Source organism: Hoplias malabaricus, chromosome 16 (genome assembly GCF_029633855.1).
Source record: "Hoplias malabaricus isolate fHopMal1 chromosome 16, fHopMal1.hap1, whole genome shotgun sequence".
NCBI lineage: Eukaryota > Metazoa > Chordata > Actinopteri > Characiformes > Erythrinidae > Hoplias > Hoplias malabaricus.
The window spans coordinates 28,044,801-28,064,843 of NC_089815.1; the positions used below are offsets into that span (position 1 = coordinate 28,044,801).

The 20,043-nt window shown below is 43.4% G+C and overlaps 1 protein-coding gene across 4 annotated transcripts; it reads right to left on the reverse strand.

Moving 5' to 3' along the window:
* Positions 1-148: 148 nt before the first annotated feature.
* pik3ca (phosphatidylinositol-4,5-bisphosphate 3-kinase, catalytic subunit alpha) lies at positions 149-19,074 on the reverse strand. Of its 4 annotated transcripts, none has more exons than XM_066647133.1 (23): positions 18,748-19,074; positions 16,761-16,847; positions 16,404-16,501; positions 14,664-15,071; positions 14,164-14,373; positions 13,545-13,795; positions 11,009-11,254; positions 10,695-10,780; positions 10,459-10,564; positions 9,949-10,101; positions 9,712-9,846; positions 8,762-8,889; positions 8,584-8,665; positions 8,277-8,441; positions 8,059-8,162; positions 7,448-7,619; positions 7,257-7,363; positions 7,036-7,157; positions 6,869-6,947; positions 6,616-6,786; positions 5,244-5,361; positions 4,966-5,120; positions 149-4,288 (listed from the first exon to the last, which is right to left on the reverse strand). In XM_066647133.1, exons 4-23 carry the CDS (start codon positions 15,013-15,015, stop codon positions 4,018-4,020), a joined length of 3,213 nt encoding a protein of 1,070 aa, XP_066503230.1. In that variant the 5' UTR covers positions 15,016-15,071; positions 16,404-16,501; positions 16,761-16,847; positions 18,748-19,074; the 3' UTR covers positions 149-4,017. The 4 variants fall into 4 exon arrangements, with proteins under 4 accessions (XP_066503230.1, XP_066503231.1, XP_066503229.1 ...); XM_066647134.1 differs by lacking the exon at positions 18,748-19,074 and adding an exon at positions 17,493-17,577; XM_066647132.1 differs by lacking the exon at positions 16,761-16,847.
* Between the last annotated feature and the right edge of the window lie 969 nt (positions 19,075-20,043).

Sequence of the window (20,043 nt, forward strand, 5' to 3'; positions counted from 1 at the left end):
CTTTACAAATGAGTCTTTAAAACGTGTAGCTATTTATATATAAGTAGTAGAGGTGTTTGAGACATATAAAACCGGACTGTTACGTACGAGTATATTTAAGAAGCACCTGGAAAATTTCTTGAAATATGTTTATTTGTACATAGTCACATAACACTCAAAATATTGGAGATAGACAGAGTACAAAGCAACTTTTCAATTGAGGTGCACAATGAAAAGTTAAATGAGAACAAAGGTATGTCATCGTTAGCAGTTATAGATGGTTATTACTACATAGTGCAGTCTGAGGCCAAATATTTCATATCTTTTTTTTTGTTTTAATATAATATCTACATATAATGAACAAAAACATTAGGGCTTTAACTTAAATCTCATGCAGGATGGATGTATGGAACATTATTTGGCCCACTAAGTAGTGTCGTTGAAGAGAATTCTAAATGAAAATATAATTCAACGTGTAAATGACCAAAAAAATAATAAAGACAATGTAAGAGTGCTGCCCCAAATGATACAAAAATGTAACCACTCAAAAACAGCTTTGAATAGTTTTGACCTTCCTTTCAGTACAAGTTTATACAAGTGTTAACCTCTGTCTGCCACTCTTCACAGAATATGAAAGTGATTTTCTTACAATTGAAAGAATGGCAAGCTTTTATTTTTGTTGTTTTATAAATAAACGAGTTCCTCAGGGAGATACTCTCACAACCAAACTACTTTAACATTCACGATCGGTGTGAAATTGCCTTTGCAAAGCGAGCCTTCAGTGCTACACCATTTTATCAGATTTGTTCTCCACAACAGCGATGGGATTCAAGTACGTTTGAAACTGGAATATGATTGTTTTTTAAATATATATATATATTCTTGTAACTCTTATAAAAGATGCTGTGGGCAGCATCTTAAGTTTTTCCTGGTTGCAACTGGTGGGAAGAGGGAAGAAAAGGGGGAAAAAAAAGGAAAAATACAAAGCATTTACACATTATTACAGACATTTTTTTTCAATGGCCTTTTTTTTTTGTTTTGTTTTTTTTAAACGGGTCCGGCCCCAGTGAGGATCTGTAACCTGTACAGACAAGAAAGAAAAACACACGCAAACTAGTGACTAGATCCATGCGATAAATGGCTTTTCGAGGGCTAACGTAAGGCTGCTTACAATGACTAACGTCTGATACATCTGATCTGTTTCAGGCAGTAGAGGAGTACAATTGGTAACGCTGCTGAAAAACACATGCAAGAGAACTACATCGTCCTTTAGGACTAAAGGCATTGTAAAGAAGAGGGAGGAGGGGGGGGGGGGGGTGGGGGGTTACAAAGTGCAAAACCACCTGCATACATCAGTGTTACTGTCCGACTGTAGATCTGTTCGTTTTACTGCATATAAGAGGAGTCACGTTGATGTTTAAAAATCTGTAACCTCAGGTTTAGCGCATGAATGCATAAGAAGTCTGGAATACCACCAAGGACCTGTGAATTTACACCAGAGGAAAACAACAACAAAAATGCCTTCTTTGCTTTGCATTAATACATTTTGGTGTCCGTTAGAATTTGACATATTTCAAGAAGGAAAACAAATAAAACATCACTGTGGTCTTTGCATCGTGTTGACTGCGTCCACAGTGGGACGTTCAGCAGAAAGGCAGGTGGTTTGGCGTCTTCCCAGGATCGAAGGGTAGAAACTTCTTACGTAAACAGTAAACAGTTTGAGAGCACAAACGATGTGTCCTTCAGACTTTCAGACATGGCTGATTGTATCTTCATTAAATCCTGAGCCAGCCCAGATTGAGGAAAAAAGGGGAAAAAAAAAAAACAAGAGCAGACTGCCCCTTCAGGTGGTGGTTATGCAGGTGGAAATCTTGACCCAGCGTTTTTGAGAACTCTCCCACACGTGTAGAACTTTGGCTTGAATTGACTAAACGAAACGAACAGAAACACAGCACAAACAACCAAAAAAAAAGTCCACAAACACACAGATTTTCAAATAAAATTCTCAACCTCAAGGAGTTTTTCCCACCAGTAGACACACATCCACACGGATAGCATGATTGCACCTCATTTGTAGGTTTTTTTCACAGCTTAAATGTAATGCAAAAATTAAACATAACAGGCTTTCTCCATAACCACAAAAGGTAGATCGGATTTTACAGCTCACATCCAGATAGTGACGCCGAATCAATGTGGTTCCTATGCTCGACACAACATACAAAGGTCAAATGCTGTAGGTGTACACACACACACACAATTGTTCCTTTTGGGATCAGGTGATTTCAGCACCGGACAGCAGCATCGTCTTCCTTCACCGAATTTTGACTGCCATTATTATATAACTTTACATGGGTGATTGATTTGATAATTAACAGGTCTAGCGCTGACCTCAAGCTTCACTCTCAACCCGGGGGGGGTTTCCGCACACACTGTCCGTCCCACATAACAGATTTGGAAGCTGCTCTGGATAAAGATGAAGAGGTAAATGCACTTCAGCAGTAGCTTAGATCATCTGAGTTTACTACTGTATTCAACTGAGGAGTTGTTTTTTCGTTTTTTTGTCTTTTGACCCCCAAGAGTAAACTACACGTACGCGTTTCTGACACATCTGCATCACACTGACCATCTACTGCACAAAATCTATAATGAGGAGAGGCTGGGAGCATCAAAAAGCATCAAAAAGAACATGTACTGCTGACATATGTGATACTATAGCGGGAAAAGTAAACCAACGGGTTCTTTTCTTTCCAACCCAACCCCCCCTCACCGTCTAACATCCATTTTGTCCAAAAGTTTCCTCTTTCTTTACAAATTAATCTACATAGCACCATTCTTACATGCTCGGCCAACACAACGAAAAAGTGACGATAAACGCAGACAAGGAATAAACTTCCGTTTGATGAAGTATAGTGGAAAATATTAACGATATTTCTGAGCTATCGCACCGACGCTGGACACAGACGCTGCTCTGTTTCTTTACTAAACACCGCTAGCCTTTTCCACAGCATGCAACACACATGGAGCGAGGGCCATGCATTCACCCAGAGAACGCCGACTTGCACTAAGGCTTTATCTGTGTGTCTGCTGGAGCATACAGCGCAGTAACTCATCTACGCTGGGCCAGAACGTTTAGCAAGAATTCTCAACTACAACTTATAAATTACACACTTTTCCACTGTGATGTAGAAGTGCAATGGCATAAATAAAGATGGCCACCGTGTGCGCATCAAGCAGAGACTGTCTTTTAAGTTAGTATTTAATGGCTTTCGGTTTGTACGTAACTAAGAAACCATAAAAATGGCATAATTTTCCTCTTTAAATTCATAATAGTAAAGATACCCTATAAATTACAAGTCCTACCACAACTCCAGGTGTTTACAAAGCCTTGGAATTCATCTAGGACGAGCAGGAGTAGAATTAAAACCTTCGTAGTGACCAAGAGTAACAGTTTTAAAGAGCCCAGTGTTCATGTACGATCATGGGGGATGCTGTCCCTTCGACTTGGACAGCAACAATCTTTCAGGGGGTTCGTTTCCGAGAGAAAGGTTGCAAACCGAACAACAATCCTTACCCTGTTTAGTCTACGAGTTCTCCGAGGTTCCATGCATATTTAAAGGCGTCTGGACTTGGAGGAAGACATGAATAACCTGAAAAGCGCCTGAAAAAAACTAAAGAACGCTTCCCATTAACATGTTGAGGATTCTTTCCTCCCTCAAAATAAAATATTAGAAAATGAATCATGGTCTCGCCAGGAAAAGAGCAGCAAAAACATACCAATAAAAAGTACAAAACTACAGGCAACAATGTACAACTATTCTGGACAAACGTTAGGGTTAGTATTCTTCTGTATGGATGCCACAGATAGGGACAGACAGAGAAGGAAAAATTAAATCAGGATTGTTTAGTGCTCTGAAGGTCAGTTGGGGCATCACCCGGTTTTTGTACATGAGGTCTGATTGCCACTCTTCTACTGGCACGGACTGGCCAGTAGGTCCTGGGTAATGGTCCGATAGCTGGCTCAAGATCCCTCCTGTGGGCTCAGTTCTGAGCATGGTGTCGGATGGTGTGGAAGATCCAGTCCATTTTGGTGGTCCATCCGCCATGATGAGCGTCGTTCATCTGCTTCATGAAGTAGTCCAAGGCCTCCTGCTCCGTCTTGTCCAGGGCAAGGGTCTTACGGATGTAAGCAATGTCATCAAAGGACTGGAGCTCTGGCATTCCTGAGCCAAGCATCATGGAGAAGAGGTTGATGAACAGGTTTGCGTGCTGCCGGATTGCAAGGTAGGCCTTGTAGCACATCTCCTGGAACCTGCAGAGGGCAGCATTGAGCCACAATCAAGACGGGGACGGATAATGGCACTGAAAGAATGTTAGTTAAGACGTATTTAACTTTATCTTTCTGCACAGTTTGAATATCATTTTTTACATTCCTTTAAAAATGTCAGAAAACGTTGTAGTTTCATTATAACTTGAAAATCATTAATGTAATATGCGTATTTCAAGAAAGACTTTTAATAACAAGTGTTTTTATAAATCACATTTTGCCTCTTCATATTACAACCAGATTTAAACGCAAAGTGCCTAGTGATTTCCATCTCCGAAGCCAAAACTGCAAGCCCCTTCCTCCGCGGAAACCTGAGCACAGAGCAGTCTTTTGAACTGTTTTTCTGTTTCTTTTTGAAGGCCAAGTTTATTTTAGCCTTCTTTCTGGAGCAATTAAGGATCTGTTAGAAAGTGGAAGGAGGAGAGATGCAAGAACACTGGCAGGCTGCTTGCTGTCAGACTATTGTCAGATGTAGAAAGTCTGAAAAGGGTTTGAGGAAACTCAGTTAAAACACACAAAAGAAGTTGTTGCTGCTCAGTTAAGTCTGATTGCTGTAGACGGTAGCTGCCAGGCAGTTACTCAACTTTAGGGTCTAAAAACACACAGTGCGCACACACAATCAGTCGTGGAAGCCTATGTTAACAGTGACAGCTCAAACATACCTCTCAAACTCTCTCGTCTTGGTGCATTCTTGGGTCCCTCCTTTGCTGATCACGATTAAGAAGTCTTGGGTCAAGACGAAGGGGACTCTCTCTCGTTTGTACCCAAACTTCTTTTTCTTATGATCCAAGAAGTGACCAAAATCTATGTGAAACAGCTACAGAACACAGAACACATATGTACACAGATACACCTTCACAACAAGCTGCTATTGACAAATAAACCACTATGATCTCCCATTCAAATATTAAAGGGCATACCATAATATACAAAATCATACCTGTCCGTCGTCTTTGACCATGATATTACTATTGTGTCTATCACCGATGCCTAGAATGAACGTGGCGACGCAATATCCAGCGCATGAGCGTGTAAACAGGTCAATGGCCATATCGTACCTACAGAGATCACAAAGCACATAATGATTACCACGTGATTTACACATTAAACTCTGGTTATTTGAATGCTAACAACCCTAATCCGGTCAGTCTGTTATTGTGTGCTGCCCAAGTCAGAAAACACGGTAGAGAACAAGCTGTTCTGACTTTGTGCTGCATCTTAACTAGAGTGCAGACACTTTAGAACTGCCTCCTTGTCCGAGGCTGTCCAATCACAAGCTAGACTCGCATTTGTGTGAGTGCAAAGACTAAGTTAAATGGAGCAAAACAAACAGAGTGCAGAGAAAAGTGCACTGGGTAAAAATAGAACAAATGAGAAAACTAAACACCAGAGTTTCTACTCCTCGCTCCTCACTGATGTGCACTCGGGGTCGGGGTGAACAGCAGCTCATTATCATTTACATGAAAAGGAGCTAAAACCAGCCACTCTGAAGCAGTGGCGATTGCTCTAAGACTGCAAGGGAAGCTCAGCTTCCCCTAAAATGTCAAAAAATAAGTGATCAACTATATACTGTTGTGTGTACATGTCATTGAATAAATATGCACTACAACGCGCTCAACTTTTGTTCAGAATCAGCTTTTTATCACTGGTAAAGACGCGGCTTTCCTCTCAATTATTCCCGCACTTTCACTGTGCTTTAAACAGTGTCAGAGTTCAATAGCGAAGCAGCGAAACGAGACGAGTCATTGGATAAATGCTGGGCTTTGTCCCGCCCATCGGACGCTCAGCGTCTCTGGGGGTCTATGGGGCAGTGGGCTGGCCTCGGCTGGCCCGGACGCTCAGCTTCTGCATGATGATTGGATGATCTGTCTGAGGCTGAATCCCTTTTTGATTGACAGAGAAATGAGCGAATCAGCGATCCTTTGGTGTAAAGATCCGTGCGAGCACAGGCAGACACACTTCACATGGGCCAAGGCGGTTTAAGCAGCCTAGCTCTGCTGGCCATTGAGAGGACACTAGTCAAGTCCCTGGAAAAGACGCCTTGTTGGTACGACAGGGTCACAGATCATTTTCTTAAAAAAAAGAACGGAGGGTAGATTTTACGTATAAATAAACCGACACATTTTATGATGTAGGCCGAAATTGAGCTTCCCCTCCTTGAAAGACCAGCATCCGCCACTGCTCTGAAGAGGGCTGTTTAGACAGGGGAGAAAGCGGATGTTTCATGAAGACCCCAGAACTGTGTTCACTTGTGGAACAGGGGCAGAATTAGGCCCCTTTAATGCAAAAGACTGCTTTGATTAAATGCTCACGTCTCGCCCTTGTTCTTGTCCTTCAGCCACTGATGAAGGGTGGAGCTGTTGAACTGCAGCGCTCCTTTGAGACCTCCTTTACATTGGATTTGCATGATGGTGTGAGAGCTCCTTACAACTTCTATTAGACCTACACAGTCTCCAATGGATAGGCAGCCATAGGGAAGCATTCTATAAGAGAAAACGTAACAAAACAATGAGATCTCACAAGCAGAAATACAACAAAAAGAAGATTAATGAAAAACAAAAGTACCTTAAGTCTAGTCCCTGGTTTTGCCAGATGTTCTCCATTATTTTAATGATCTGAAGAGTTAGCATGTCTTGCCTCAAGTCTGAAAAGGAGTTCAAAATCCATTTAAATGCTATAACGATCCCTCTGATGTTTTTAAAAGATATGTTCTCTTCGTACGTCTTACTGACCATCGCCATTCTTAAAGATGATCTCATTGTTCTGGAAAAGTAGTTCTGACATGATGTCAGGGTTTTCCCAGTTTAGCCACAGTGGCCTCTTGGCGGAGGACATAATCCGGCATTCTTCAAGCCTGGGAAATGAGATTAAACCATAAAAAAACAGAAAACAGAATCAGCGGATAATTCCAGTTGTGTAGCTGTCTCACGATGAAAATATTTCATTGGTTTACCTTAGGTTACCCAACTGGTGGGCTGGGTTGAGCGGGGAAGTGAAACTTTGGAGGGCATCCATGTAGTCTGGCCGCCTCATCTGCTCCACCATAAACTTCATCTGCACCTAAAACAAGGGTAAACAAAAGGCCTTGTCAGAGAAACCATCGACTAGCAACGACGACTTCACCGGAGGAAGACTTTCCTCTACCTTCTGAGTCTCATCCTTCTTCTCCTGCTTGAGGATGTCTGTGAGGTTGATGAGTTTCTCCATGGCCTCGACTTGTCTGCTGAGGTGCTTCAGGTACATGCCGCACGCTCGGCAGTACGACTCCAGCAGCAGGCCGAAGCGTTGGCTCACCGTTTTGTTGTGCATCTCTGACCTGCAACATACACAGCACTGTTAGATCTGGGAACCATTTACAGTATTTTAGGGAGTAATGAAGAGCACCATATGTGCTTATGTGATTAACAGAATCCTCAAAGCCATGACTATCATGACTACCTTTTCAAGGGGATCATGGTCTATCTACCCGACCACTCAGCCTGAACCGAGCTCCCAAAGATAAGACACAGAAAGGCACGGATTGCGGGTTTACAGATGTGAAAATATATAGAGGTCTTCCAAAGAACAATAATATTTACACACACCGTTGACATGGAATTTCCTCAAAGATTTAAGCGCATATTGGCAGAGTCATAGTCGTCTAAACATTCTTAGCTGATAGACATACGAGCTCACACCGTCGAGCTCAATATGGCATTACACAAAACAGCAGACTTCACAAGTCCAACATCCTGTTAGGAATGGGTGTCACTCACTTCAAATGCCAAAAAAAGAAATGTCCAATCCTCTGGTTGGTTAAGGCTCTTTTCAGCAGGAATCGCACCAATGGGTTATCAAGGTACTGCTCATATTTCAAAACCTTTAATGAAAACAGGCAAACGGTTACAAGCCTGTGTTATATACATAACATCATGGACCATCATTTCAAAGCCTTTAACTTAAAATTAAAGCACACAAACGGAACCGGTCTTACCTGTACCAACTGAATGAGGTACTGGGACAATTTGTCATCAGTCAAATACTTCTCAAGGCACCTTACTGCAAAGTCTCGAATCATTGGATCCGGATAATTGCAGTCAAGCAGCTCCATGGCTTGTTCTGGCTTTATTGCAGGCCAGTCTTTAAGCAGGCAATACATCTGAATGAGACGGATACGAAAGGACATAAAAGAATTAAATAAGGCCAGGCTGTATATTATCAACTCAAAAACACGGACACAGTGCATTTCTGTACTCAAGTCGTCCACTAATAGGGGATTTGAATTACTGTAATTTTTTAACCTGTGCGACTTCATCCCTGGAGTTCCATTTTACTGCAAGTAGAATTTTTGGAAGGATCTCAGGTATATTTACACAGTACTGCCTGTAAAGCAACACAATAAACACATCACACTGCAAGTCATCACAGTGATAACAACACTGCTGTTGAAAGAAATGATTAAACAAGTCACTATATTACCTGTGTCTCCACAAGAAGTCTTTCTCCTGCTCAGTGATCTCAGAAAGCGGGTCTCTGTTTGCCAGCTGCCGCAGCTGCAGCTCGATGTCAGCGTCTGCTATGATGTGGTCACGAGCCAGTCTGCTGCTCTGTGGATAAAAATCCAAACACAGCTTCTATAAAACTGCTTCTACACTGCTTCTTCAGTCTTTCAACCAATACATAATCATGTAAACATTATTGTAACCGGGGCGGCACGGTGGCGCAGCAGGTAGTGTCGCAGTCACACAGCTCCAGGGACCGATTCCCGCTCCGGGTGACTGTCTGTGAGGAGTGTGGTGTGTTCTCCCTGTGTCTGTGTGGGTTTCCTCCGGGTGACTGTCTGTGAGGAGTGTGGTGTGTTCTCTCTGTGTCTGTGTGGGTTTCCTCCGGGTGACTGTCTGTGAGGAGTGTGGTGTGTTCTCCCTGTGTCTGTGTGGGTTTCCTCCGGGTGACTGTGTGTGAGGAGTGTGGTGTGTTCTCCCTGTGTCTGCGTGGGTTTCCTTCGGGTGACTGTCTGAGGAGTGTGGTGTGTTCTCCCTGTGTCTTCGTGGGTTTGCTCCAGGTGACTGTCTGTGAGGAGTGTGGTGTGTTCTCCCTGTGTCTGCGTGGGTTTCCTCCGGGTGCTCCGGTTTCCTCCCACAGTCCAACAACACACGTTTGCGAGTGTGTGAGTGAATGTGTGAGTGTGTGTGTTGCCCTGTGAAGGACTGGTGCCCCCTCCAGGGTGTATTCCTGCCTTGCGCCCAATGATTCCAGGTAGGCTCTGGACCCACCGGATAAGCGGTTACAGATAATGGATGGATGGATTGTTGTAACCAAGAGAACACTAAGAGTGTGAATAAAAGATGTCCTTTAAGGTGTGCATAACTATTAATAGCATCAGGAAGGGTGCTGTTATCATTAATTAAGGAGGATGTCTGCAAGCTCACCTGTCCAGACTGGCAGTAATTGTATCCCATCTCTCTGGATATGATCCAATTAGCGTGATCCTCTATGGTGGTCATGTCAGGGAACTTTACAGGACTGCTGAAGTAGTCAAACTCCAGCTCAAGACATGGGGTTTCCTGATCAATGAAGACCAATGGTGTAAGAGCATTCCCTTAAACTCTAGAAGATTGTTAAGTTTACTATTGACAGTGTACGTCAGAGTCCTGTAAAGCCGATACCTTGTTGGGGTTGGAGCCTGTGACGCCGATTGGGTTAAGGAGGTCTTCTAGACCGTGTGGCACAGGCCACAGATTCAGTGCCATCTTCCCAGATACCAGCGTGTGTGTGTAGTCAAACAGGTTCACGTTTCCCCAAGCCAGCGGACAGTGCTCCTGAGAGAGAGGCCAAACACTTATGAGTTCCCCATTTATGTACTAACTATAAACAGCGCCACACTGGAGTATTACACCAACTAATAAACCCAATCTACACTGGTCTATGTTTTGTTTAACATAATAATCAAGTCTAGCTGTTGAGCAAACCATCAATAGTTAATTTTCTGGATGTCTTTGTGACCCTTCTCCTCTTCTGCTTACGTCGTATCACCGGAAGGCTCAGTTACACACACGCAGGCCACACAATGCACTCGACACTAGAGTAAACTTAAACACAGACAAATGACAACAGCCTGTCTAGTCCAGCCATGCTACTCTGAATTAAAAGGGTATCAACTTGAAGTGAGTTGGCACCTCTTTGGCTCCCTTCCTCCCCTTCACGGAGCAGATGGACAGACACAGACGAGCGGCCCGGGGAATGTCAGGAATGTACATGTCATATGTGAGCCACTCGTTCCACCTGAGAGATGTTTGAGTAAAAAAAATACATATATAAAAGTGTATACGCATATCACTCACTAGGAATAAGCTGTACCATCTCTTTCAGTTGAGGACTGGCTGTTTTGGCTACAGACTGAGTTGAGTAATACCTTGGGTTGGAACAGGGTACACGTTGTGTGTTTACGTTGTCACACATCTGCTCTCCTCCATGGTAGATCCCTGTCCGGACGTAAATCTACAACACAGCAACACAAGCTGTAAGCTACCACTAGCTACAAAGAGCATACAAGGACACAGGATGTTAAGCGGACATGATGTTCTATGTAGTATAAATAACAATTCTGCTCACAAATGCATAGCCCTAATTATCTCCTTCTAAAAACAAACACACACACAGAAATAATTCTGTTCTGGAATCCTAGGGTCAGGGATTCTCCTCTGAGTAACACATTAGTGTAAGCACCTTATCAATATCCCGGATATTCACATTGACGTATGTGGCACAGAGGACCCGTATCCTCAAGGTGCTGTTGATGGTCCATAGGGATTTGCTGGAGGCTTCCCCGTTCATGTACGGCGTAGCTGTGGAGATGCGGCGTGAATATGAAGGCATGGTGAAATTGTCCATGGGCAGCTGAGAGTATAGGCTGTCCTTTGACATCAGCATTAGGTTAGGCATTCGACCCAGCATGATGCAACTCCTCACGTACTGTGAGAGGGATCGAGAGGGGAAACAGAAAGAGAGTGAAACAGGGTTTGTTTCTAGGCACCATCCCGTATAATATCCAGAGGCATATCTTGTGAACAACAAAACCTTCCAAAATCCACTATTGCTATTTATAGCTGCCTAAGCACTACTTTCAGCAGCACTCTTTGGTCTACGAATGACGACTGGAGGACTTCAAAAAGGTACACAGCGGATACACTGGCTACTCATTTGGGAGAATTAAAGCCTGGTACAAATAACAAGGGAAAGTAATGAGAAAATCAGACAGAAAACAAAAAGTGCCTCTCTCGAATCAAGCAACTTAGTCAGCATTCAGCAGTGTTACAAACCTTATTTGGGGACCAATAAAAGCAGTACTAGACTAAATATCCCTGCAGTTTGAGTCTGAGGGTTGTGATTCAGAGCCACGGAAATATCCAGCAGTTCGGCAGTGAACCTTACGCTAAACTATGGGCATCTGAGTGAAATTTTTTATCCATTTTTGTACAGACACTGCTTACTGAACGCTGGAACAACTCGAGAGAAGTAACCCAGCATGTTAGTCTTGCTATAATTATATTAAACCCAAGAATAGCGCTTAAAGTCTGTTGAACATGCTGACAAAAATATTTTTTACAGTTAATGACATCTAGTCAGGGGCGGCACGGTGGCGCACAGTGGACCTGGAGGTTGTGGGTTCGATTTCTGCTCCGAGTGACTGTCTGTGAGGAGTGTGGTGTGTTCTCCCTGTGTCTGCGTGGGTTTCCTCCGGGTGACTGTCTGTGAGGAGTGTGGTGTGTTCTCCCTGTGTCTGCGTGGGTTTCCTCCGGGTGACTGTCTGTGAGGAGTGTGGTGTGTTCTCCCTGTGTCTGCGTGGGTTTCCTCCGGGTGACTGTCTGTGAGGAGTGTGGTGTGTTCTCCCTGTGTCTGCGTGGGTTTCCTCCGGGTGACTGTCTGTGAGGAGTGTGGTGTGTTCTCCCTGTGTCTGCGTGGGTTTCCTCCGGGTGACTGTCTGTGAGGAGTGTGGTGTGTTCTCCCTGTGTCTGCGTGGGTTTCCTCCGGGTGACTGTCTGTGAGGAGTGTGGTGTGTTCTCCCTGTGTCTGCGTGGGTTTCCTCCGGGTGACTGTCTGTGAGGAGTGTGGTGTGTTCTCCCTGTGTCTGCGTGGGTTTCCTCCGGGTGACTGTCTGTGAGGAGTGTGGTGTGTTCTCCCTGTGTCTGCGTGGGTTTCCTCCGGGTGACTGTCTGTGAGGAGTGTGGTGTGTTCTCCCTGTGTCTGCGTGGGTTTCCTCCGGGTGACTGTCTGTGAGGAGTGTGGTGTGTTCTCCCTGTGTCTGCGTGGGTTTCCTCCGGGTGACTGTCTGTGAGGAGTGTGGTGTGTTCTCCCTGTGTCTGCGTGGGTTTCCTCCGGGTGACTGTCTGTGAGGAGTGTGGTGTGTTCTCCCTGTGTCTGCGTGGGTTTCCTCCGGGTGACTGTCTGTGAGGAGTGTGGTGTGTTCTCCCTGTGTCTGCGTGGGTTTCCTCCGGGTGACTGTCTGTGAGGAGTGTGGTGTGTTCTCCCTGTGTCTGCGTGGGTTTCCTCTGGGTGACTGTCTGTGAGGAGTGTGGTGTGTTCTCCCTGTGTCCGCGTGGGTTTCCTCCGGATGACTGTCTGTGAGGAATGTGGTGTGTTCTCACTGTGTCCGCGTGGGTTTCCTCCCACAGTCCAAAACCACACCTTGGTAGGTGTATTGGTGACTAAAAAGTGTCCGTAGGTGTGAGTGAATGTGTGAGTGTGTGTGTTGCCCTGTGAAAGACTGGGGCCCTCTCCAGGGTGTGTTCCTGCCTTGCGCCCAATGATTCCAGGTAGGCTCTGGACCCACCGCGACCCTGAACTGGATAAGCTCTTACAGACAATTAATGAATAAACGAACGAACGAATGAACGAACATCTAGTCACCTCTGTCATTTTAGCTTAAAAGGAGCTTAAAAGAAATGAGTCAGCATCAAAAATGAGAAACTCACTGAATCATACAGAGAGTTTGAGTATAAAAAGAACTCAATTTTCAATTCTACTTGCTGTAGCTGCAAAATGTACTACTTGGGACAACAGTTTCTTGTCTGGTTTGTGGTAGACTTTAACCAGCTGCGGCAACCTTTTAAGTTTCTCTTCTTTGAGGAAATCTGACTAAAACAAAAGATAAAATTTCTACACACATCCCTGGTAAAGAATAGAGTTCCAATAACTTGTGATGTTCAGGAGAATCTATTGAGCATGAGCAATTCGATATTCTAAAATTCAGACCCTTTCTTACCTTGTACTGACTGATGGGATATTTTTCAAGCAGATACTCGTCACAGCCGCAGACTTTGAGGATATATTTTCCCTGGTACTCCTGCACACACATCTTCAGCTGCTCAGCCGACAACAGCATGCTCCTCGTCTTTTTCCTGATGGCTTCCGCTATCACCTGCTCAGGGACGCAGTCGTGGTTGATCTTCAGGGTGTACTTCTGCTTGTCGTTGTTGGGTGATACAATCACCCAGATGACCACAATGATCTGACCTGGATATATATGTAAACAAGTCATTAAAATCAAATAAGAACACTTCCATACATATAAAAGTAAGAGACGTAAAGCCATATGTGTTTGTACCACATTACAAATAAATAAATGAACTTAATGACTCCAAATAATAAAGTGGTGAAAGAACGGAATGTGAGGAACTCGTCAGGCACGCATTCTTGTGCTCCACTGCCAGAGGCATTCTTTTTTTTTTTTGCAAAAACAAAAATGTCATATGCTTCATTATTACTATGAAAAGAAATTCACCATTCAAATGCAAAAGCGCAATATTTTCCAGTTGCTCAGTGTCAGGAAAATAATACGTGACGTCAAACTCACAACCACAGACAACAGTGGTCCCTTTTACCTTTGTCTAATTTGGCAAAGATATGCTTTGGAAGCTCTGGTGATGACTCCACATTCGGAGGGTAAACGTATAATGCTCGACTGTGGGGTCCGTTGGCATCTCTGAGCTCTACTGCGTCTTTGCAGACATTGAGAATATTTCTCCTGAAGTCTTGCACCTCTGAATCCTTCACTAAATCAAATTCGCAGACAGGCATACCAATGGCAAAACCTGAAATACAAATAAAAATGTGTACAGACATTTATCTAAAAATTACAAATACATTTTTGAATTAAAACTATCAAATCAACATCTGTTTTTGTTTGTAGAAAGTTGGAGATATGAGTTCGTTATGAGAGCAACAATGAAGAAAGAACAAAATCTACGAACAGTTTCTGCCACTGAAATAACTGTTTACTTGGTTTTCAGGTTTAAGACCCGTTCATTATTTATCCTTGATCAATACTTTGGCGAGACATAACAGGGAATAAAATTCTTCCAATATCTCGTTGGGTTCCTACCGATTTCTCTGTTGAGAATTTTCTCCTCCCTGTTGCCAACAGGTTCAATGACTTTTAAAAAAGGCTGAAAGAGTCTGAGATCACAAAGTCTCCTCGTCTCGTCATAAAACTCTTCTCGCTCAGCTTCCTGCGTTACACTGACAAAGATGTAAGAAGTCTCCTCCTGTAACAGGTGATGGAGGGGGTGTTTCCTGGCTTCCCTAAACAGTTCATGCTTGATGGTGATAAGTGTGGCCTCACGGAGGCACTCCAGGGTCAAGATCATGCCGTTAGGTAGCAAACAATCCACCAGAATCCTTGGGGGCATCAAGTGGATGCCCCATAGTTCTCCTGAAGAGGGTCTTGGAGGCATGGTCTCTAGTCCTCACAATCTTTCAGTAGAGAAAATCAAACTGATTGGTTTGTCCCCTGTGAAAATAAAGATTGAGATTAGGAATTTCTACATTAATCCGGGGCTTCTTTCATTCAGAGTGAAAAGATATTTTTCACCAGTTGGATGCATGCAAGCCTTAGTTTATATAAAACAAAGCTATTTGTTGTCTCAAAGAAAAGCAACACCCAAGATTCCCAGAAGGAAAATGTTCTTCTTTAAAAACAATTGCAAAAATATCAGGCAGGAGGTATGCTCTAGCTGTCAAAGTATGTAGCTGCCCAAGGTGGGACCACAACCTGGAGGGGGCGCTAGTCCTTCACAGGGCAACACACACACTCACACCTATGGACACTTTTGAATCGCCAGTCCACCTACCAACATGTGTTTTTGGACTGTGGGAGGAAACCAGAGCACCCGGAGGAAACCCACGCAGACACAGAGAGAACACACCACACTCCTCACAGACAGTCACCCGGAGGAAACCAACGCAGACACAGGGAGAACGTACCACACTCCTCACAGACAGTCACCCGGAGGAAACCCATGCGGACACAGGGAAAACACACCACACTCCTCACAGACAGTCACCCGGAGGAAACCCACGCAGACACAGGGAGAACACACCACACTCCTCACAGACAGTCACACAGAGCAGGACTCGAACCCACAAAATCCAGGTCCCTAGAGCTGTGTGACTGTGACACTACCTGCTGCACCACCAAGGTTTACCAGCACAATGACAGAAATTTCCATTCAAATGTTAACACAAGGTGCCCACTGCCTGACAGTCTATTAAAAAGACATCAGACGGATTAACTACAAAGTGAACATAGCAGAAATTTAAAAAGTTCTACTCAGCAGACACAGTGGACAGCTCTATGGTTGTTGTTTCAATAACAAAACAAGATGCGTCACCCGGCAGCTTACAGGAAGAAAGGTACGATCCCATATCTGAGTCACTCTGCAATGAAAAGAATTTATCACTCAGTGAGAGGCAAGTTGTTTCCCTTCCTCATGCAGCCAAAAACATTTGGCACTTCTCACACAAGTGGATGACTTGTTTTTTTTTCCCCTCCCTGCACTGACATCAGCCACTCTGACAGACAAGTGCATCTCCTAGATTTAAGCCATCACAGACAAGTTGTGCCATGCCGTGAAAGACGGGACATGGGATATTCCGCTAAAGTGAGTATTAGTCACTGCATTTCTAGGAATCTTCGGAGAAAAAAAAAAGAAAAACAAATAACAGACTAATCCTGACTTATTTGAACAACAGTGTATTACATTAAAATGTTATGAGACAAGAGAAACATAGCCATTATATTCAAAGAAACAGCCTTTTATGAACCGGCAGAAACACTTCTCACCTTAAAACAGTTTTAGGGTAACCGGAAAACCTCTGGCCTCATAGCGGAAACCATCAGTTCCTTCTAGCAATTTTCCTTTAGAGCGCCAGGGTTGTGTTCTGTAGAAATAGCAAAAGGAAAACATTCACTTGTGTAGCAACTAGCAAAAATCAACAATCCTCAACACATAGTCATAGTTATTTACATTCACTTATTTAATTAGTTGTAGTTTATTATAAGAAAGCTGAATGAAAATGGATGACAGCTAAAATGTGACACTGCTTGTTTGTTGTCCGTCTCATGATCTTGTGATACATATTATGTAAATGCGCTTGTATCAAAATATGCTATTTCTTGCCATCCTTAGACATAACTTACTCCCTGACTCAGTGGACATTCTCATTGTGATTCACTGCAGTGATGTCTTCAGAGAAAAACACACCATTGGAATAAACAGCAAGCTCCCTGAGGAAAACAACACAATCATATAGTTGTATGCTACCGATTGCGGCTGGGAACACGCCTTCATATACACATTATGGGATGTGAATGATTTAACAATCCCTGGGAGATACTTAAAAAACCCGTGAGAAAAATATATTTAAAAGAATTTGGTATTAAATAAATCCCACACAGTTTATAGTAATTCCCAATCATTTTAAATACTACCTACATATTATTAAACCGTTTCCATGCATTACTAAAGTGTTCCCTCGCTTTGTTATGTTGTTGGCACATCTTAGCGTATTTAAATGTATAACACCAGCAGGGCTGCGACGAGGGGAAAACTTAAACAACCCGTTTTAGAGACAGCTAACGTTACCAAGCCGCTAGAAATGACTAGGATTAACTGGAGTGTGTGGACACGAGATATTGAGGACCAAAGGGAAAGCACCCTTTCCCGCCGTGGCTCTCTAGTTTACAACAAGCTCATCTCCTTTACTCAAAACTAAACTAAAGATTAGCTACCCGACCCTGCCAAGCCAAACCAAATGAACTCTGCCGCCAGATAACGTTACAACTCATCATTCACCAAACTGCAATGTAAATGCCGTGCTCACCACATGCAATCCCCATATGTAAAAGCGTCAAACCGAAATAACACTGTACCTTAGACCAATCTTTCGTAAGTAAGCTGGCTAATTAGAATGGGAGTGTCCTAAATCATCAGTAAACCGCCGAGGCCCGACTCCAACCTCCTGCGGTTCTCCTAAACCCCGCTTAAATTAACTAACGTCAGTTGACAGCTCCTAGTCTTCGCTTCAGGTTTAAATAACTGCCACATTGTCATTCTGCTCGCTGCTTCTCTTGAGGAAACTAAACAGTCTTAGCTAGGCTTAGGTTTAGCCAACTGCCTGGCTACAGAGCTGGGAGTCGATCCCAAACAAAATACATAAATAGAGTCGATTCCCCGATTTTTTTTGCACTTGGGAACCAAGAGTAGACTCCAGAGATTCAGAATCGATTCTTCAAATTGTAACCGGTGTGAAGACTGACAAGTGTGTCCTTTCACAACACACTATTAGATCTCGGGGGTGAAGGTGAACTTTCGCTTTTAGCGGGATAACTTAAGACAATAGTTGACGATTGTCCAAACGTATTTTGCTAATTTGAGAACACCTTCTCCTAGTTGTACATCACTGTAATAATAACTGTAGGGTTGTATGGCGTTACTGAAATCACTGACATTTAGTTTCATCTTCATTCTGTCAATATACAATTAAACCCTGCCTCCACCACCAACAACCCCTCAGGCACCCACCTCCAGCTTGAAAAACCCTGCCTGTCTGAATCCATGTTTTTTAACACTGCCTTGGGAACCCTGCAAAAATGCTCATGCAAAAAATGTTGAACATGTATTTTTTACTGGAGAAGGTGTTTTCCTAACGCTACCTCTCCAAATCAAATTCTAAAACGCAGACTTGAATATGCCATTAGAGAACTCACATTACTCTGTTTTATAAGAGTTTCTCTTTTCTATTTGGAGGTGGATGACGATTCGACTCTCTGTTCGATTCACTTGCATACAGAATCGACACATTTCCTCTTTTGATTCACTTGGAAATGGAGTCGACTCCCAAACATTTTCGGGAATCGAACACTTTGAACGTTAGCAGGTTTCCAAGCTAACTAGCCTAGCCATGGAGCTAAGTGGCTAAAGTGCTAGCTAACGTTAACCTTATATGTTTCTGATTTTAGGAACTTTTGTTGTAAACAATTTAAAAGGACGCGCAAAATAAAACCTATACCAGACTCGTCCTCGTTTTAAAGAAAAGCGCCTGTTGGTTATTAACGGTTGCTGCTGATCCGGTAAAGAGAAAAGGCTGCTGTATAAGAAGGTGTTTATTGAGCTAATGTTACGTACCGCGGTGAACTGATGGAGTTAATCCGTCTTCGGGAGCTCTGAGCGCGGGCAGCACGGCTGCGGCCCTCCGTTACCGGCGCAGTGTCCGCGCGCTCTCCATAGCAACCGCCTTTATCTCCGCTGCCCGCAGATCTCACACGAACCGCCCTTCGTGGAGCATAACTGACCCACAGCCACAGTCATGACACTGTGGATTAAACAAAGTTATAGATACACACTGTTAACCCCGGCGCCGGTTGGTGTATATCTGAGCAAACCGCAACACTCCGTCCCTCAGTTCCTCAGGTCTTCTGTAAACACCACGCTCCCGCGAGTTTTCGCCGACTCGACGAGATCAGCCCAGACCGGGCGGAAACTTCAGGGAAAGGCTGGTCATTATCTGATCATTAATGAAATCATATAGCAGCATGTTGTTACCACTTAAATAATAAAATATGTAACTTTGAGACACCAAGAGATAATTAGAACTTTATGAGAAAGTCCACATTTCTCTTAATCAAAATACATATTTAGAAGTCATTTCCAAACAAGCACAAAAATCCCTTAAAGGAGCACTAGGTAGAACTACTACTACCAGGTAGAGCCTTAAAATTACAACTTCGACACCATTGTGATGCTTCAATAACCTGTAATAGGGAGAACACAGCTTATGTCGTTATTCCAGGCTCAGCACTGCAGAAACTGCACTGTGTAACATTTGGAGAAGCGAAGGAAACCTCCCACACTCCCTCCCCTTGATTTCAGGACAATGCTGTAAAAATTAGTTGCACTCTGCAGCTGTAGGGGGCGCCCATGAGCAGTGTTCCTTTAGAAGTAGATGTTTTTCTACACCTTTGCATTTATTCAGTACACACCAATCTATGAATATGCAGTGAGTCTCCACCTCTAACTCCATATACTCCTCGGCCATTTGCCAAAATTGGTTCCTTAGGGTTTATGACATCATAAACTCTGGCTTTCCACATCACACCGTTTAAGTCTGTCTTTTTAACCCTAACAGAAAGGCTTAGTCATGGTGTTGACAAATTGGAAGGGTCTGCCATGGTGTTGACTACTAATTTCGCACGTGATATCTCTTCTAACGTAAACAGAACATGAATATCTTAACAAAATAAAAAGCTTGGTTTTTTACTGGTGGAGGTCTTTACAAATAATTATGAGAAAAGTCCATATTACTATGACTAGGTATTCTATAGTTATTAGTGTCTTAGAATAATGGGAAAGGAGCTCATGGAGAGAGAGCAAGGCAAACGGTGTGAGGCCCATAACAATAGTCCTGCTGGGTATCAGAAAGTT